The 13,390-nt window shown below is 34.5% G+C and overlaps 1 protein-coding gene across 7 annotated transcripts in view; it reads right to left on the bottom strand.

Annotated features, from left to right (window-relative positions):
• Positions 1-3,807: 3,807 nt before the first annotated feature.
• The window catches only part of LOC111622834 (DDB1- and CUL4-associated factor 10-like), a 54,282-nt gene continuing 44,699 nt past the window's right edge, over positions 3,808-13,390 (bottom strand). For 2 of the 7 annotated variants that reach the window (XR_002756346.1, XR_002756347.1), the window contains 3 exons: positions 13,205-13,365; positions 5,306-7,802; positions 4,868-5,190 (listed from right to left, as the gene is read on the bottom strand). Coding sequence is in view for 1 of the 7 variants with exons in the window: in XM_023365257.1 (XP_023221025.1) it covers positions 6,852-7,802; positions 13,205-13,365 (1,112 nt within the window). In the remaining 6 variants the exon portion in view is untranslated. Of the gene's footprint in view, positions 7,803-13,204; positions 13,366-13,390 lie in introns of all 7 variants that reach the window. The other 5 variants (XR_002756345.1, XR_002756344.1, XR_002756348.1 and 2 more) reach the window with 5 other exon arrangements.

Genomic DNA, 13,390 nt, shown 5'->3' with positions numbered 1-13,390 from the left:
AATAAGAAAAATAACGAAATACAGTATATTTGAGACGGCATTTGGCATATTATTCCGATAATTATGATTGTTATATTTATTGAATGTTACGTTTTTTAATATTAAATATTTAAAAAGTCATCCAGTTTTGCGCTATTATTGGATGAAATACTTAAATAAACAAGTGATTAGAAACTTTAAACGCTAGAGAAAAAAAAATTAATTATGGCGATACTCTTTTCTTTACTTGAATCTTTCCGCCCTCTGAGCATACAGAAGGGTTTTTCTGAGGCCCACTATGTCAGGCCCGCAATGGGATGAATGGGTCCGACATAACTGGAACAGCTCACGTCACAGAAAAAAGTCGTGGGGTTATACCAAGGTCCTAGGACCTTGGGCTAGACCGGCAATTTTAAATCAAGACCGGCAGTAGGCAAAACAAAATTATATTGTAATTGAAAAAAATATTATATAAAATTATTTTTAATATTCATTAAGATTATTTATAGTGATAAAACGACTTTCTCGTTATAATTGTTGTTTTATGTGGTTTACTTTGTTTACACGCCCTTCGTGATGCACTTAATTAAGACCCCCCGCGAGACAGGAATACAGACACCTATTCTGAATACTTTATTTGGGGTCCTTCCTGAACCGGGCGATCTCCGCTCGTTTGTTTGTTTAGTTATGGCAACGAAACACTTGGGCGATCTGCCTAGGCCCTAGGGGATACCTTCCGGAAGGTCTTTTTAATTAAGGAAAACTGGCCCCTATTTAGGCGTTAGAGAAAACCCGGAAACCACTACGTGGCCAGCCCGTCCGAGTGAGGCGCGAACCCACGACCGAACTCCCAGTGTTCAGGGTACGAAGACCGCTTGGCCTTCGCTCTTGTACATTAGTCTGGGCCGTCTGTCTTGCACGTGTCTCTCTTTCTCTCTCTGAGGTTGCCAGATCTTCCCGTAACAATTGAGATTATGCTTTTGTTATGATTCACATGTAGTACTGTAGTACTGAGCTAGAATATAGTACACAGAGTGGCTGTGACCCACAGAGCCTATAACAGAAATTAGTCTGTAGCCTATAATGAGAGAGTGAATAAAACTATTAAAATTTAATAAATTTCTTAATTTATATTATTTTTAATATGTAGTAATTACGTGTCTGAGTCGCAAATCTTGATAGCGATCGTTGTTACACTATAAATTTGGAAATCCTTATAAGTTACATATCGTGCATCGTGAGTAACCATTAAGACTACAATATTCACATTTTTCTTATTTGTTTGTACTCTAAATATTACGAAAATGAAATATTTCACATAATAGGCCTATATATCATTGTAATTAGAAAAGTATTGATATTTATTTCAAAATTTATCAGCAATAGCAGTAAGCTAATTCTACGTGTTTCAACTCGATATGTCGGGAGCGGGGTTCATCTTGAGTTAGAAATCGTATTGGCAGTATACTTCTTCTCTTTTGTCTAACATATGGCTTAACACGTCTAAAATTAAGTTTCTAATTCGTTTTAAATTGAAAAATAAATTATTCTCAAGAGGGACGTTTAGTCACTCAATAGATCTCATTATCTTTCGTATATTTCAGAGCGTGACTCACCCCCTAGTTCTTATCATGTATAAGCTTTTATCTGTAAAATTCGGACACCTTAATTTAACAAAAGTTCAATTTTATTAATAGATTGGTAAACAAAAGTAGGGGTTACTACACTTGAGGTCTATTCTTTTTTCGGTTCAAAGGATCGTCATAACATCGAAATTTTTATTCATCTTTATATGGACACGAAACACGAGAATATTACATATTTGAATATATATTACTGTTAACACGTATGTATATGCAAGGAAAGATTCTCGAAAATCCGTCTCTTCAGCGACAAGTAGGATCAAAAATCACGAAATTCGGTGAAAAACCCAAACGTTTTACATTAAATTTCGTGGCGATGCAATAATAAAACTCTGACAATTTGTCGCGAGCGGATGTTTATTATTGTTTCTAGCGGTTGAATTTTCTGTTCGTGCGAATAAGTGATTTATTTCAAGCGTTTTTCTTAAGTTTGCATCATTTGCAGAGATTTTATTGATAAGTTCAGACCACGAACCTTCTAAATTTAGATATTTTTGAACATTGTTAAGCCGAATATCACAATTAGTGTCAATGATTTTCCGATAAGATAACAATTGATCGATTTCGTCACAGAGTGGACGAAAGGAGTCTTTCACTTATTTTTAGTGATGTAACGAATATTCGGTTACTATTCGGTATTCGGCCCATTTTTCACTATTCGGCCGAATAACGAATATTTAATCACTATTCGGCCGAATACCGAATACTTAAAAACAGGATAAATAAATAACAAAAACACAGTAAATTAATCATTTTGGTATTTAGATTTAATCTTATCGAGTTAGTGTTGTTTGTTTATATTTATTTATAACTTGTAACATGCACAAAATAAAAAAAGAAAATAATATTAGTCACATGTATTCACAATTTATAATTACAAATATCAGCACACGTACACGTCTATGGTTGGAGAATCGTCGCACATCTGAGGATCTGACCCTGCCTATCCTTCTTTTTAAGCGCTCGTCTTTGCTCTTCCCTTTCTCTTTCCTCTATCGCTCTAATCCATGTATACCTGTGCATACATCATAATACGCGCTCACAATACTTTCGATTCGTCACTTTTCCATCCTAGAGTTCCCATTTTACAATTACATGACTTCAGCCTGGTGATAACGGAAAAAAGAGACAGATAGGACGTCGATATAAGTCACAGTTATGATTTCACAGATTCGAGACAGCTTGATAGCCCGAACGGCCCCAGGCTTTCGCCCGTGCACGCTTAGTGATTTACATTACAAGCATTTAGCTTTCCAAAGACTATGACAACAATTGTTTGGCATTGACGGCCGCGAATTTCGTGCCAATAAGCTGCCTCGACTTGTTCGATTATGTTATCAACTCAATTTCAAATTTATTTTCACATTTTTACTTCGCGGTCCTTCTCTGTTCTTTTTCCGTTATTTACACGTGTAGGTCATTTCATTGTTATCCACATTTGATAATCATTTATCACATACTTCCATGACACTCTTGTCTGTCCGCTACAACTGCCAAGAATTAACGCGATTGGCGAAGCGTAGTGACAGCGGGCCAACAGAGAGCAGGATCCTTGCCATAATGCGGTTTGCGCGCCAATTTTCGTACGTGCGTTAATCAAGCCGAATAGTTTGGCCGAATATTCGGCTATTCGGCCACGCTCCTGGCCGAATATTCGATATTCGGCCTGAGGCCGAATATCGAATATTCGGCCTGAGGCCGAATAGTATATTCGTTACAACACTACTTATTTTGAAAGCTACTTTTTACCCTTTTTATTGTTAATTTTCGTTTAGCCCAAATCCAATTGAATTGTTAAAATCAAAATGGGAATTAATAAATACATTAAATTGTTATTCTCGCTATGGTTTATACACACATTATATCCCATATGAAATTCGAACCGCTATAAACTTTAATTAATTATAATATAATTTCTCTATTTTCACAAATATTTTGCGTTATGGCAATCGACAGAATTGTATAATTTGTATACACCGATTTTTAAAATAATATATCGAACATTAAAAATCGTTGGAAAGATTAAAATTACTATATTTAATAATTAAACATTCTACTATAATATTCATTTCTGACTTTGTAATATTTATTATAATTAAAATGATCATTTTCTACAATCTTCTATCATAAATCTATATTGTATTTGAACATAAAAAAAAATTCATATATTTCTTACTTACAATTTAGATGAAATTAAGACAATAAGAATATTTTTTAATTAATGCAAGTTCTATTTTGAAGACAGTCGCTTCTTTTTCTTTGCAGGAAGGATAATTTCAAAGAATTGAGGGGGTGGCACACATCAGGCCATGCTGAGCCCGAGGATGGAGCCTCGTCTTCTCCTCGTGTAATACGGGTGCTTCCGAAAGATGCGAAGTCGCATACACCCGACGTCAAACAAGTGGTCGTCATAACTCCGCATCGTCTCTCGTCCATTATCTGGAGCGGCGATATCCAGAAGTTCCGGAATGGACGATGAAGACACGGTCACGTGAGACGGGACTAGACAGAAAGGAGTCAGAAATAGTGGAAGAATCCGTCGAGCGTAAAAGGCCTTGGTGGAAAAGGTTGTTTTGCTGCTGAAAAACATAAACCTCTTCTCTGCCGAAGCCTTCTTCCACGGATTTCGACTTTAAGCGGAACGTGACAGCTACCCGGAAGTGACCTTTCACCCTTCTACCACTTAATTTCGTTTTTTTCCAGTTTTAAATATTTTTTATGTTTAATTACATTAATATCAAAAATTTGAAGGTCGCAAGGGAGTTAATCAACTGGACTTGACTTTCCATCCCAATTCACGGATGGATACTTCGACAACATTCGAGATTCGTTCTTCCACTTCGGTTAAAGTGCATGGAAGTGACAACGAAACATTAAGCAATGTTCTAGTGTTTAATAAAAAGTGCACTACGCTGTTATTTAAACGACTATATCCAAAGCAACTTATAATATTTCGACCGGTGTTCTACTAGTAAAACATTTCGCCACAGAATAATGCACTACGGGAGAAAACCATTTCCACGTTGAACTTTTTTAGGAAAACCACACATGGCAGTGGATATTTGTCCAAAGCAGAATTGTAATTACTTCAACAGTTAAAATTGTATATAAATTTTTATACTTGATAAAACTTATTAAATTTCATATTAACTGTTTAAAGAATCTATATTTATTGAATTTACCAAATCAATCCTTGAGTCATATATTGTATGTGAAATCTTCACTACTTCAAAAGATCATCTTCAAAGTCTGATGATAAACTTTAAATAAAATTGAAGTGAAGATAAACCAATGAAATAAAGATAGCTTCAAATGCTAATTGATGTACAAGATGTAATCAATAAGTTCCAAGAATTATGTTTTTTAAATAAACGAAAGCACTTACCTTCATTTTAGTATGGGTGTCCTTCAAAGTAGTCTCCTTGAGATATAATACTTTTTGCAGTGTTTCTGGAACTGCTAGAAACTGTTCTAGAACTCAAATTTTGAAATGGTCTTTAAAGTCCTCACATTTTCTTATATGACTTCCACGTCTTTGAAATTTTTACACTTCAACAGTTTTCAGCTTCTGGAAAAGGAAAAAGTCAGAGGGAACCAAATCTGGTAAATACAAAGAATATTCAACAATGGAGCATTGTTTGGCCAAAACTGATTCACAGTGTGCTGTGTTGTGTTGAACAAACCTTGATTTGGATTGCTATTTTTGTGGCCTCTTTCAAAAATTTGTGGACCTCTGTGACCATTTTCTCTAATTTAACAAAATTTGATTGCCACATGCTGATCCTGTAGGTCTGACATTTTGAAGTGCAACACTGGCATCATAAATAGTCTCCCTTCTTCTCTGTCACTGCATGCAAGTCACCGAGACTGTATCTGGTACACAAATATCCTAATGGATAGATTATTGCTAGGGTTCAAAATTTACTTGCTAACACTTTTCATTTTGTAAAAACAAAATAATTCAAGAAATTTTTTGATCACACCTTGTATGTCACTGTTCAGTTGTAAAAAGTACATGTATTATACTTGTTAAAGATCTTATTTAGGCCAGATGGTTTTTTTACTCTTTCTGCCTTATGTGCATAAAGAGAGCTTCTTTCAGGCTCATCATATATTTAATCAGGTCCACAATGAGATAGCTGGGTATGAGGGTCAACAGCATATCCTGGATAGATCATTGCAAAAAATTCCTGGTGTTTATCTGAATTCAATTCCAATCCCCACGGTGGTAGACTGACACCTTAACCACCTTGCCATCTGACCAGCATAAAAGTTTCTAGCCAGGAATCAAACTTGGGCCTCCTGGATAAAGGCCACCCTGTATCATCCCTTAAGAAATGATAGAAATGGCATAATGTAAACATTTGTGTATAATTTTAAAAAATTATGCAAAATATATTCATAGAATAAAAGTTTTAATAAGATTTTATGAACATTCTTAAATTACATTAATTCCTTTTACACCAAATAAGAAAACTTGCCTTAAAAATCCTTAAAATTTCAATTTGCACAAAATTTCTTATTATTATATAACCTCATTGTGTGTAGAACAAAATACAATAAACAAACTTCAAACCTCATTGGTTTTTAAAGTAGTTTTACTTATTTGATGCTTCTTCTCTTACATACAATAAAATTATGAAGCAATCTTAATATTTTATTCTTCATAAGAATTTTTTTCTTTTTTAAGTAAAGCAATTAAAATATAAATTCAAAAAATATTAAATATGGCTTATGATAATTATAGCCACTTAATAATTTAGACTAGATTATCATAGATAAGATTTTATCCTAAAGTTTTATTTACAAGAATTTCACAAAATACAGATGTAAGGAAGGCAATTGATTTTTCATAAAATGTGCAATAAGGTGAATTAGATACAGATTCTTTCTGCAATTCTAAAAACAAGATATTTTTAAGATTATTAAAATTATAAACGATGTTTCAAGTTATTAAAATTGTAATTCTTGTGTCATACCAATATTTTCATTTCACCAATCAATCAAAATTTATGGAATTTTTTTTTTCCAAAATTTTTGGAAACAACAGAAAAACATATGCTTAAGAGTTTATATTACACTCAAAAGTACTTATTGGCTTCGTCACAAACAAATTAATCTCAAAAACTGAAATGAGATTCTGAAAATGGAAGATTCTAATATACATTAATAATATAAAAACAATGTATCTGATAAATGCATTGTAATTTTATAATTCTAATTAATTTGCTATATAACAGGTTGATGGAAACATATTTTACCACTTAAACAACCAGATACAAACAGGCAATGAGTGGGAGAAAACTTGGTGCTGACAACATAATTTGAATGACTAGAGTCAGACCTTAATTCATGAAGAGGAGAAACGGATTTAGGAACACTGTCACACAATTCACTACAAGAGGGATGAAATGTTAATAATCTAACTCCGTAGCCATATGGTGAACAAATCAATCTACCGTCTGTACTAAAACAGAGTTCTTTGATAAAACCTCTACCGACGTTAGGTTCTGAAATATAATGAGTTAGTCGAGGAGTATTTCTGTAAATCTTATGAGATGTGTGATTTGATTGATCCTGAGATCTATTTGGACCTAACAACAAAAATGTATGAGCACCACGCTCTGATCCTGTCCTAATAAAAAATGCTGGACGTTCTGAAGGAACAATATGAGTAGAACTATTATCTGCTTCTTCACTGCTATTACTATCATCAGAATTTTGTGATCTAGTATGAATAGTGGGAGAAGCTTGAGATGCTCCAGATGTTCCTTCCTGAGAATTCACAGAATTTTGAGTTCCTGCTGGCACTGACTGTGTAATTCTTCGTTGTGAAATACGCAGTTCGATATTACCAAAACGGTAACTCTCTGTTGTTGTATTTCTATTGCCCTGAGTATCAGAACGATTTATTTCTTGGTGTCTGAGAGACTGAGAACCATAATTGAGTCTAATGTGCACAACTGGTCTTTCTCGAAGTGACTGAGATCCAGAAATTTCCCGAGAAATTTCCAGGCTGTTACTTTCAACAGAATTAAAATTTTCAGAATTATTTACACTTGATTCATTAACTGTTTCATTTTCATTCCGAGAAACACCAATCAAAGTTGTTAGCTGGGAATCATCACTCACTTGACTGTAAGGTTTCTCTACTTCTTGAATGTCATGAATACAAGTCCACTGAAATAACATTACAAAAACTTCAATATCACCATCAAATTATTTTGTTAATTAGTATGAATAAAAATAAATAAATAAGTACACAGGATGGCCAAAAGTGTGGATTTTAAGTAATTTGCCTTACATAAGATTCTTTTATAATCTTAATAATGTTTTTCAGTTCAAATTTTTCCTTTCCCTTTTTTTTTTGCTAAATTTAAATTTTTTTTTCTGTTAGACTAGAACTATCAATGCACTAACAAGACAATTTATATTGGTACAATATAAAATAACTAAAGTAACTTAAGGATTCACAAGTACTTGGAAGCCAAAGACCATCAATTTCAGCATAGCATTTGTTGCAACTGCAGATACTTAAATAAATCTATACACCTTATTTCTCCATAAATCTAGACTTTTGGGCCACCCAGTATACCTGTATAGTACATATAGTTTATATTCATTCCTAAAGAAATATATTCTTTTCTTAAAATAATTTTCTGAATATTGTTTTTAAGGATATTACTTTCAAAATTAATTAAAATTCTAGTCTTAATTATTACCACAAATCCTAACTTAATTCCCATCAGTGATTAGGTGAGGCATCTCTGTTTTAAACACAATTTTTATTGGAAACATTTCACTTAATCACCAATGAACAATTATGTGAGCAATGGTACAGTACATGGAGTTTCAATCATTTCATCAAAGTAGATATTTTGCATTAAGTATTCCATCCAATAACAAACATGATAAGAATTACCAACAAATTCTAATGCTTCTGATATTTTTGTTCACATATCAATATATTATTATTATTTTAATTTTATAATGCTATTCTCTCCAAGACAGACAGAAAAAAAATGGTTTTTTCCCCCACAAGCTCAATAAGGTTTTCATTGTGCGACCTTTCGGGTCGGCACCTCCTTAGTGCCCTGTCAGGATTGACACCACCATGTTTAGCGAAACATGGAAATCAAGACGACGATTACGTCACACCGTCACGCGAGCGGTCCCGCACGTGGTCAGACAGATTTGTAAGGTTAACCGATGGAGAGACAACACAAGGGAAGTGACTCAAACTACAATTAACAATTAACAAGGGTTTATTTTAAAATAAATTGGATAAAGTGTTGTCGCAGAGAGAGAGAGTTCATACGGTTCGCGTGGTGATAAATATCTTTGGTAATAGATATTCTGGTCAGGTCATGTTGAATCGGAGAACAAGGTAATAGTTCTTCTTATGGGCTTTTTCAGGATGTATCCAGGGGTAAAATATGAAGTCAAACCGTCCCTTTTGATTTATCCAAAAGGCTTGATCGTGCACTAACACACACACAAAAAAGGTTATCCTATGGGCAACTACTAAATGGGTGACAATTAAATGGACGACAACTTCTTTCCTCTCCTAGGACTAAAATGGCAACTAACTCTTTTTGGCCGTCTCTGGTGATATTCACGGACGATTTTGGCCATGCAGAGGTTAATAGTTCACGAGAAAGCGTCATGTTGCTTTCGAGAAAATGTAACGGGAGACTTTCTCAGGTAGCTGAGACCAACAATTGTTGCGTAACTCGCGCAATGTTACTATTAAAGACTAGTTCTAATGTAGGAATTTCTGCTATCTCACAATTGCAAGCCAACATAACCTTTGAACTGAAAATGTTACCTATTGGCCAGTTTGATGACATCTATCTATAAGCATGATTTCAAGGTCCATAAATGGGCCATTGCCAAGCAACAGTTGTGGGTCTATTTTTCTGAATGTAATTGCCCATGGGTGTTTAAGTGAGGATTTAAGGTAATACCCCATTCGCACCGAGCATTTCGATCTAGATTGTGACTAAGGTTGGAGACTGTTCCGTGGTGCAAACGCTCTTGACTGTTTCAATCTCAACTGAAACGAGGTTTAATAGCGATCGACTGAAGAGAGTTCTCAAAACCAGATCCAGTCATAAGAGAGATCCCACAGTCCCACGCGCACGAGAAAATACAAGATGGTTGCAGAACACATGTCGGGCTATTGACAGAGAAATAAAAAAAGACATCTGGAGAGACGACGACATCTGTCTATTATTAGATGTATGGCAAGAAAAAGTATTTATTTCTAACCAAAACTTCCATTTTGTTTGTTGGTGTTTGTGACTTACCGTGTAGTTACGTCAGTTTTATGATCGCGTGTAATAGCCAGGTTCTTCTTGAGCGGACTGTCTGTGCGAACAGCACGACGTTCGACTAGTGACAGTCACAATCCAGATTGTAGGTAAATTGAGATTGAAGTGAGTCGTGGATTGTGTGCGAACNAATATTACCGACCTTAGAGATCCTTCTGAATGTAAAAGTAATAATAATAAAAGATGAAATGTATTAAATAGCGTTTAAACAGTAAATATTCTATATATTTGGACACTGCAGTTTGGGGTCTGCCATGCTACAAAACAAGGTGCTAACAAAAAAACAAACTAATAGTTCGAGGATCGTGGTTGAGTTTATCGCCAAAATATCGCCAAAATTATTTACTAAATTTTTTTTAATATATTAAAGTTGGAATATTTTCTAATCTAAAATAAATCGCAAAAATATGGTACTGTGTTTTTCAATAAAACTAATAAATATCTTGGTAAAAATAAGAAAAATAACGAAATACAGTATATTTGAGACGGCATTTGGCATATTATTCCGATAATTATGATTGTTATATTTATTGAATGTTACGTTTTTTAATATTAAATATTTAAAAAGTCATCCAGTTTTGCGCTATTATTGGATGAAATACTTAAATAAACAAGTGATTAGAAACTTTAAACGCTAGAGAAAAAAAAATTAATTATGGCGATACTCTTTTCTTTACTCGAATCTTTCCGCCCTCTGAGCATACAGAAGGGTTTTTCTGAGGCCCACTATGTCAGGCCCGCAATGGGATGAATGGGTCCGACATAACTGGAACAGCTCACGTCACAGAAAAAAGTCGTGGGGTTATACCAAGGTCCTAGGACCTTGGGCTAGACCGGCAATTTTAAATCAAGACCGGCAGTAGGCAAAACAAAATTATATTGTAATTGAAAAAAATATTTTAAAATAGTCTGAATAAAAATAAATAAATAAGTACACAGGATGGCCAAAAGTGTGGATTTTAAGTAATTTGCCTTACATAAGATTCTTTTATAATCTTAATAATGTTTTTCAGTTCAAATTTTTCCTTTCCCTTTTTTTTTTGCTAAATTTAAATTTTTTTTTCTGTTAGACTAGAACTATCAATGCACTAACAAGACAATTTATATTGGTACAATATAAAATAACTAAAGTAACTTAAGGATTCACAAGTACTTGGAAGCCAAAGACCATCAATTTCAGCATAGCATTTGTTGCAACTGCAGATACTTAAATAAATCTATACACCTTATTTCTCCATAAATCTAGACTTTTGGGCCACCCAGTATACCTGTATAGTACATATAGTTTATATTCATTCCTAAAGAAATATATTCTTTTCTTAAAATAATTTTCTGAATATTGTTTTTAAGGATATTACTTTCAAAATTAATTAAAATTCTAGTCTTAATTATTACCACAAATCCTAACTTAATTCCCATCAGTGATTAGGTGAGGCATCTCTGTTTTAAACACAATTTTTATTGGAAACATTTCACTTAATCACCAATGAACAATTATGTGAGCAATGGTACAGTACATGGAGTTTCAATCATTTCATCAAAGTAGATATTTTGCATTAAGTATTCCATCCAATAACAAACATGATAAGAATTACCAACAAATTCTAATGCTTCTGATATTTTTGTTCACATATCAATATATTATTATTATTTTAATTTTATAATGCTATTCTCTCCAAGACAGACAGAAAAAAAATGGTTTTTTCCCCCACAAGCTCAATAAGGTTTTCATTGTGCGACCTTTCGGGTCGGCACCTCCTTAGTGCCCTGTCAGGATTGACACCACCATGTTTAGCGAAACATGGAAATCAAGACGACGATTACGTCACACCGTCACGCGAGCGGTCCCGCACGTGGTCAGACAGATTTGTAAGGTTAACCGATGGAGAGACAACACAAGGGAAGTGACTCAAACTACAATTAACAATTAACAAGGGTTTATTTTAAAATAAATTGGATAAAGTGTTGTCGCAGAGAGAGAGAGTTCATACGGTTCGCGTGGTGATAAATATCTTTGGTAATAGATATTCTGGTCAGGTCATGTTGAATCGGAGAACAAGGTAATAGTTCTTCTTATGGGCTTTTTCAGGATGTATCCAGGGGTAAAATATGAAGTCAAACCGTCCCTTTTGATTTATCCAAAAGGCTTGATCGTGCACTAACACACACACAAAAAAGGTTATCCTATGGGCAACTACTAAATGGGTGACAATTAAATGGACGACAACTTCTTTCCTCTCCTAGGACTAAAATGGCAACTAACTCTTTTTGGCCGTCTCTGGTGATATTCACGGACGATTTTGGCCATGCAGAGGTTAATAGTTCACGAGAAAGCGTCATGTTGCTTTCGAGAAAATGTAACGGGAGACTTTCTCAGGTAGCTGAGACCAACAATTGTTGCGTAACTCGCGCAATGTTACTATTAAAGACTAGTTCTAATGTAGGAATTTCTGCTATCTCACAATTGCAAGCCAACATAACCTTTGAACTGAAAATGTTACCTATTGGCCAGTTTGATGACATCTATCTATAAGCATGATTTCAAGGTCCATAAATGGGCCATTGCCAAGCAACAGTTGTGGGTCTATTTTTCTGAATGTAATTGCCCATGGGTGTTTAAGTGAGGATTTAAGGTAATACCCCATTCGCACCGAGCATTTCGATCTAGATTGTGACTAAGGTTGGAGACTGTTCCGTGGTGCAAACGCTCTTGACTGTTTCAATCTCAACTGAAACGAGGTTTAATAGCGATCGACTGAAGAGAGTTCTCAAAACCAGATCCAGTCATAAGAGAGATCCCACAGTCCCACGCGCACGAGAAAATACAAGATGGTTGCAGAACACATGTCGGGCTATTGACAGAGAAATAAAAAAGACATCTGGAGAGACGATGACATCTGTCTATTATTAGATGTATGGCAAGAAAAAGTATTTATTTCTAACCAAAACTTCCATTTTGTTTGTTGGTGTTTGTGACTTACCGTGTAGTTACGTCAGTTTTATGATCGCGTGTAATAGCCAGGTTCTTCTTGAGCGGACTGTCTGTGCGAACAGCACGACGTTCGACTAGTGACAGTCACAATCCAGATTGTAGGTAAATTGAGATTGAAGTGAGTCGTGGATTGTGTGCGAACGTAGTATAACAGTAATCAGATAAACTACTCAATACTTTTTAGAAAAACCTTTTCCTACAATACATCTCTATGATTAGCAAGTCATTCCATTTTGAATAGCTTATAAATTTCCTACCTCAGTATTTTCATCACTGCTTGTGTTACGAGATAATACACACCATCCATATGGATGAACTTGTAATGAAGAGATAATTTCAGCATCATTTCCTTCAGGAAAATCTGATATAAGTTCAATTCGATTACGCTGAGCAGTAAATAAATGATTATATGAATAACCAATTGGAAAAGGTGTATTTCCCAT

The sequence above is a fragment of the Centruroides sculpturatus genome, unplaced genomic scaffold (assembly GCF_000671375.1).
Source record: "Centruroides sculpturatus isolate CEXI.00-Female unplaced genomic scaffold, Cexi_2.0 scaffold332, whole genome shotgun sequence".
Classification (NCBI taxonomy): Eukaryota; Metazoa; Arthropoda; class Arachnida; order Scorpiones; family Buthidae; genus Centruroides; species Centruroides sculpturatus.
This window is presented reverse-complemented; position numbering and strand designations above follow the sequence as displayed.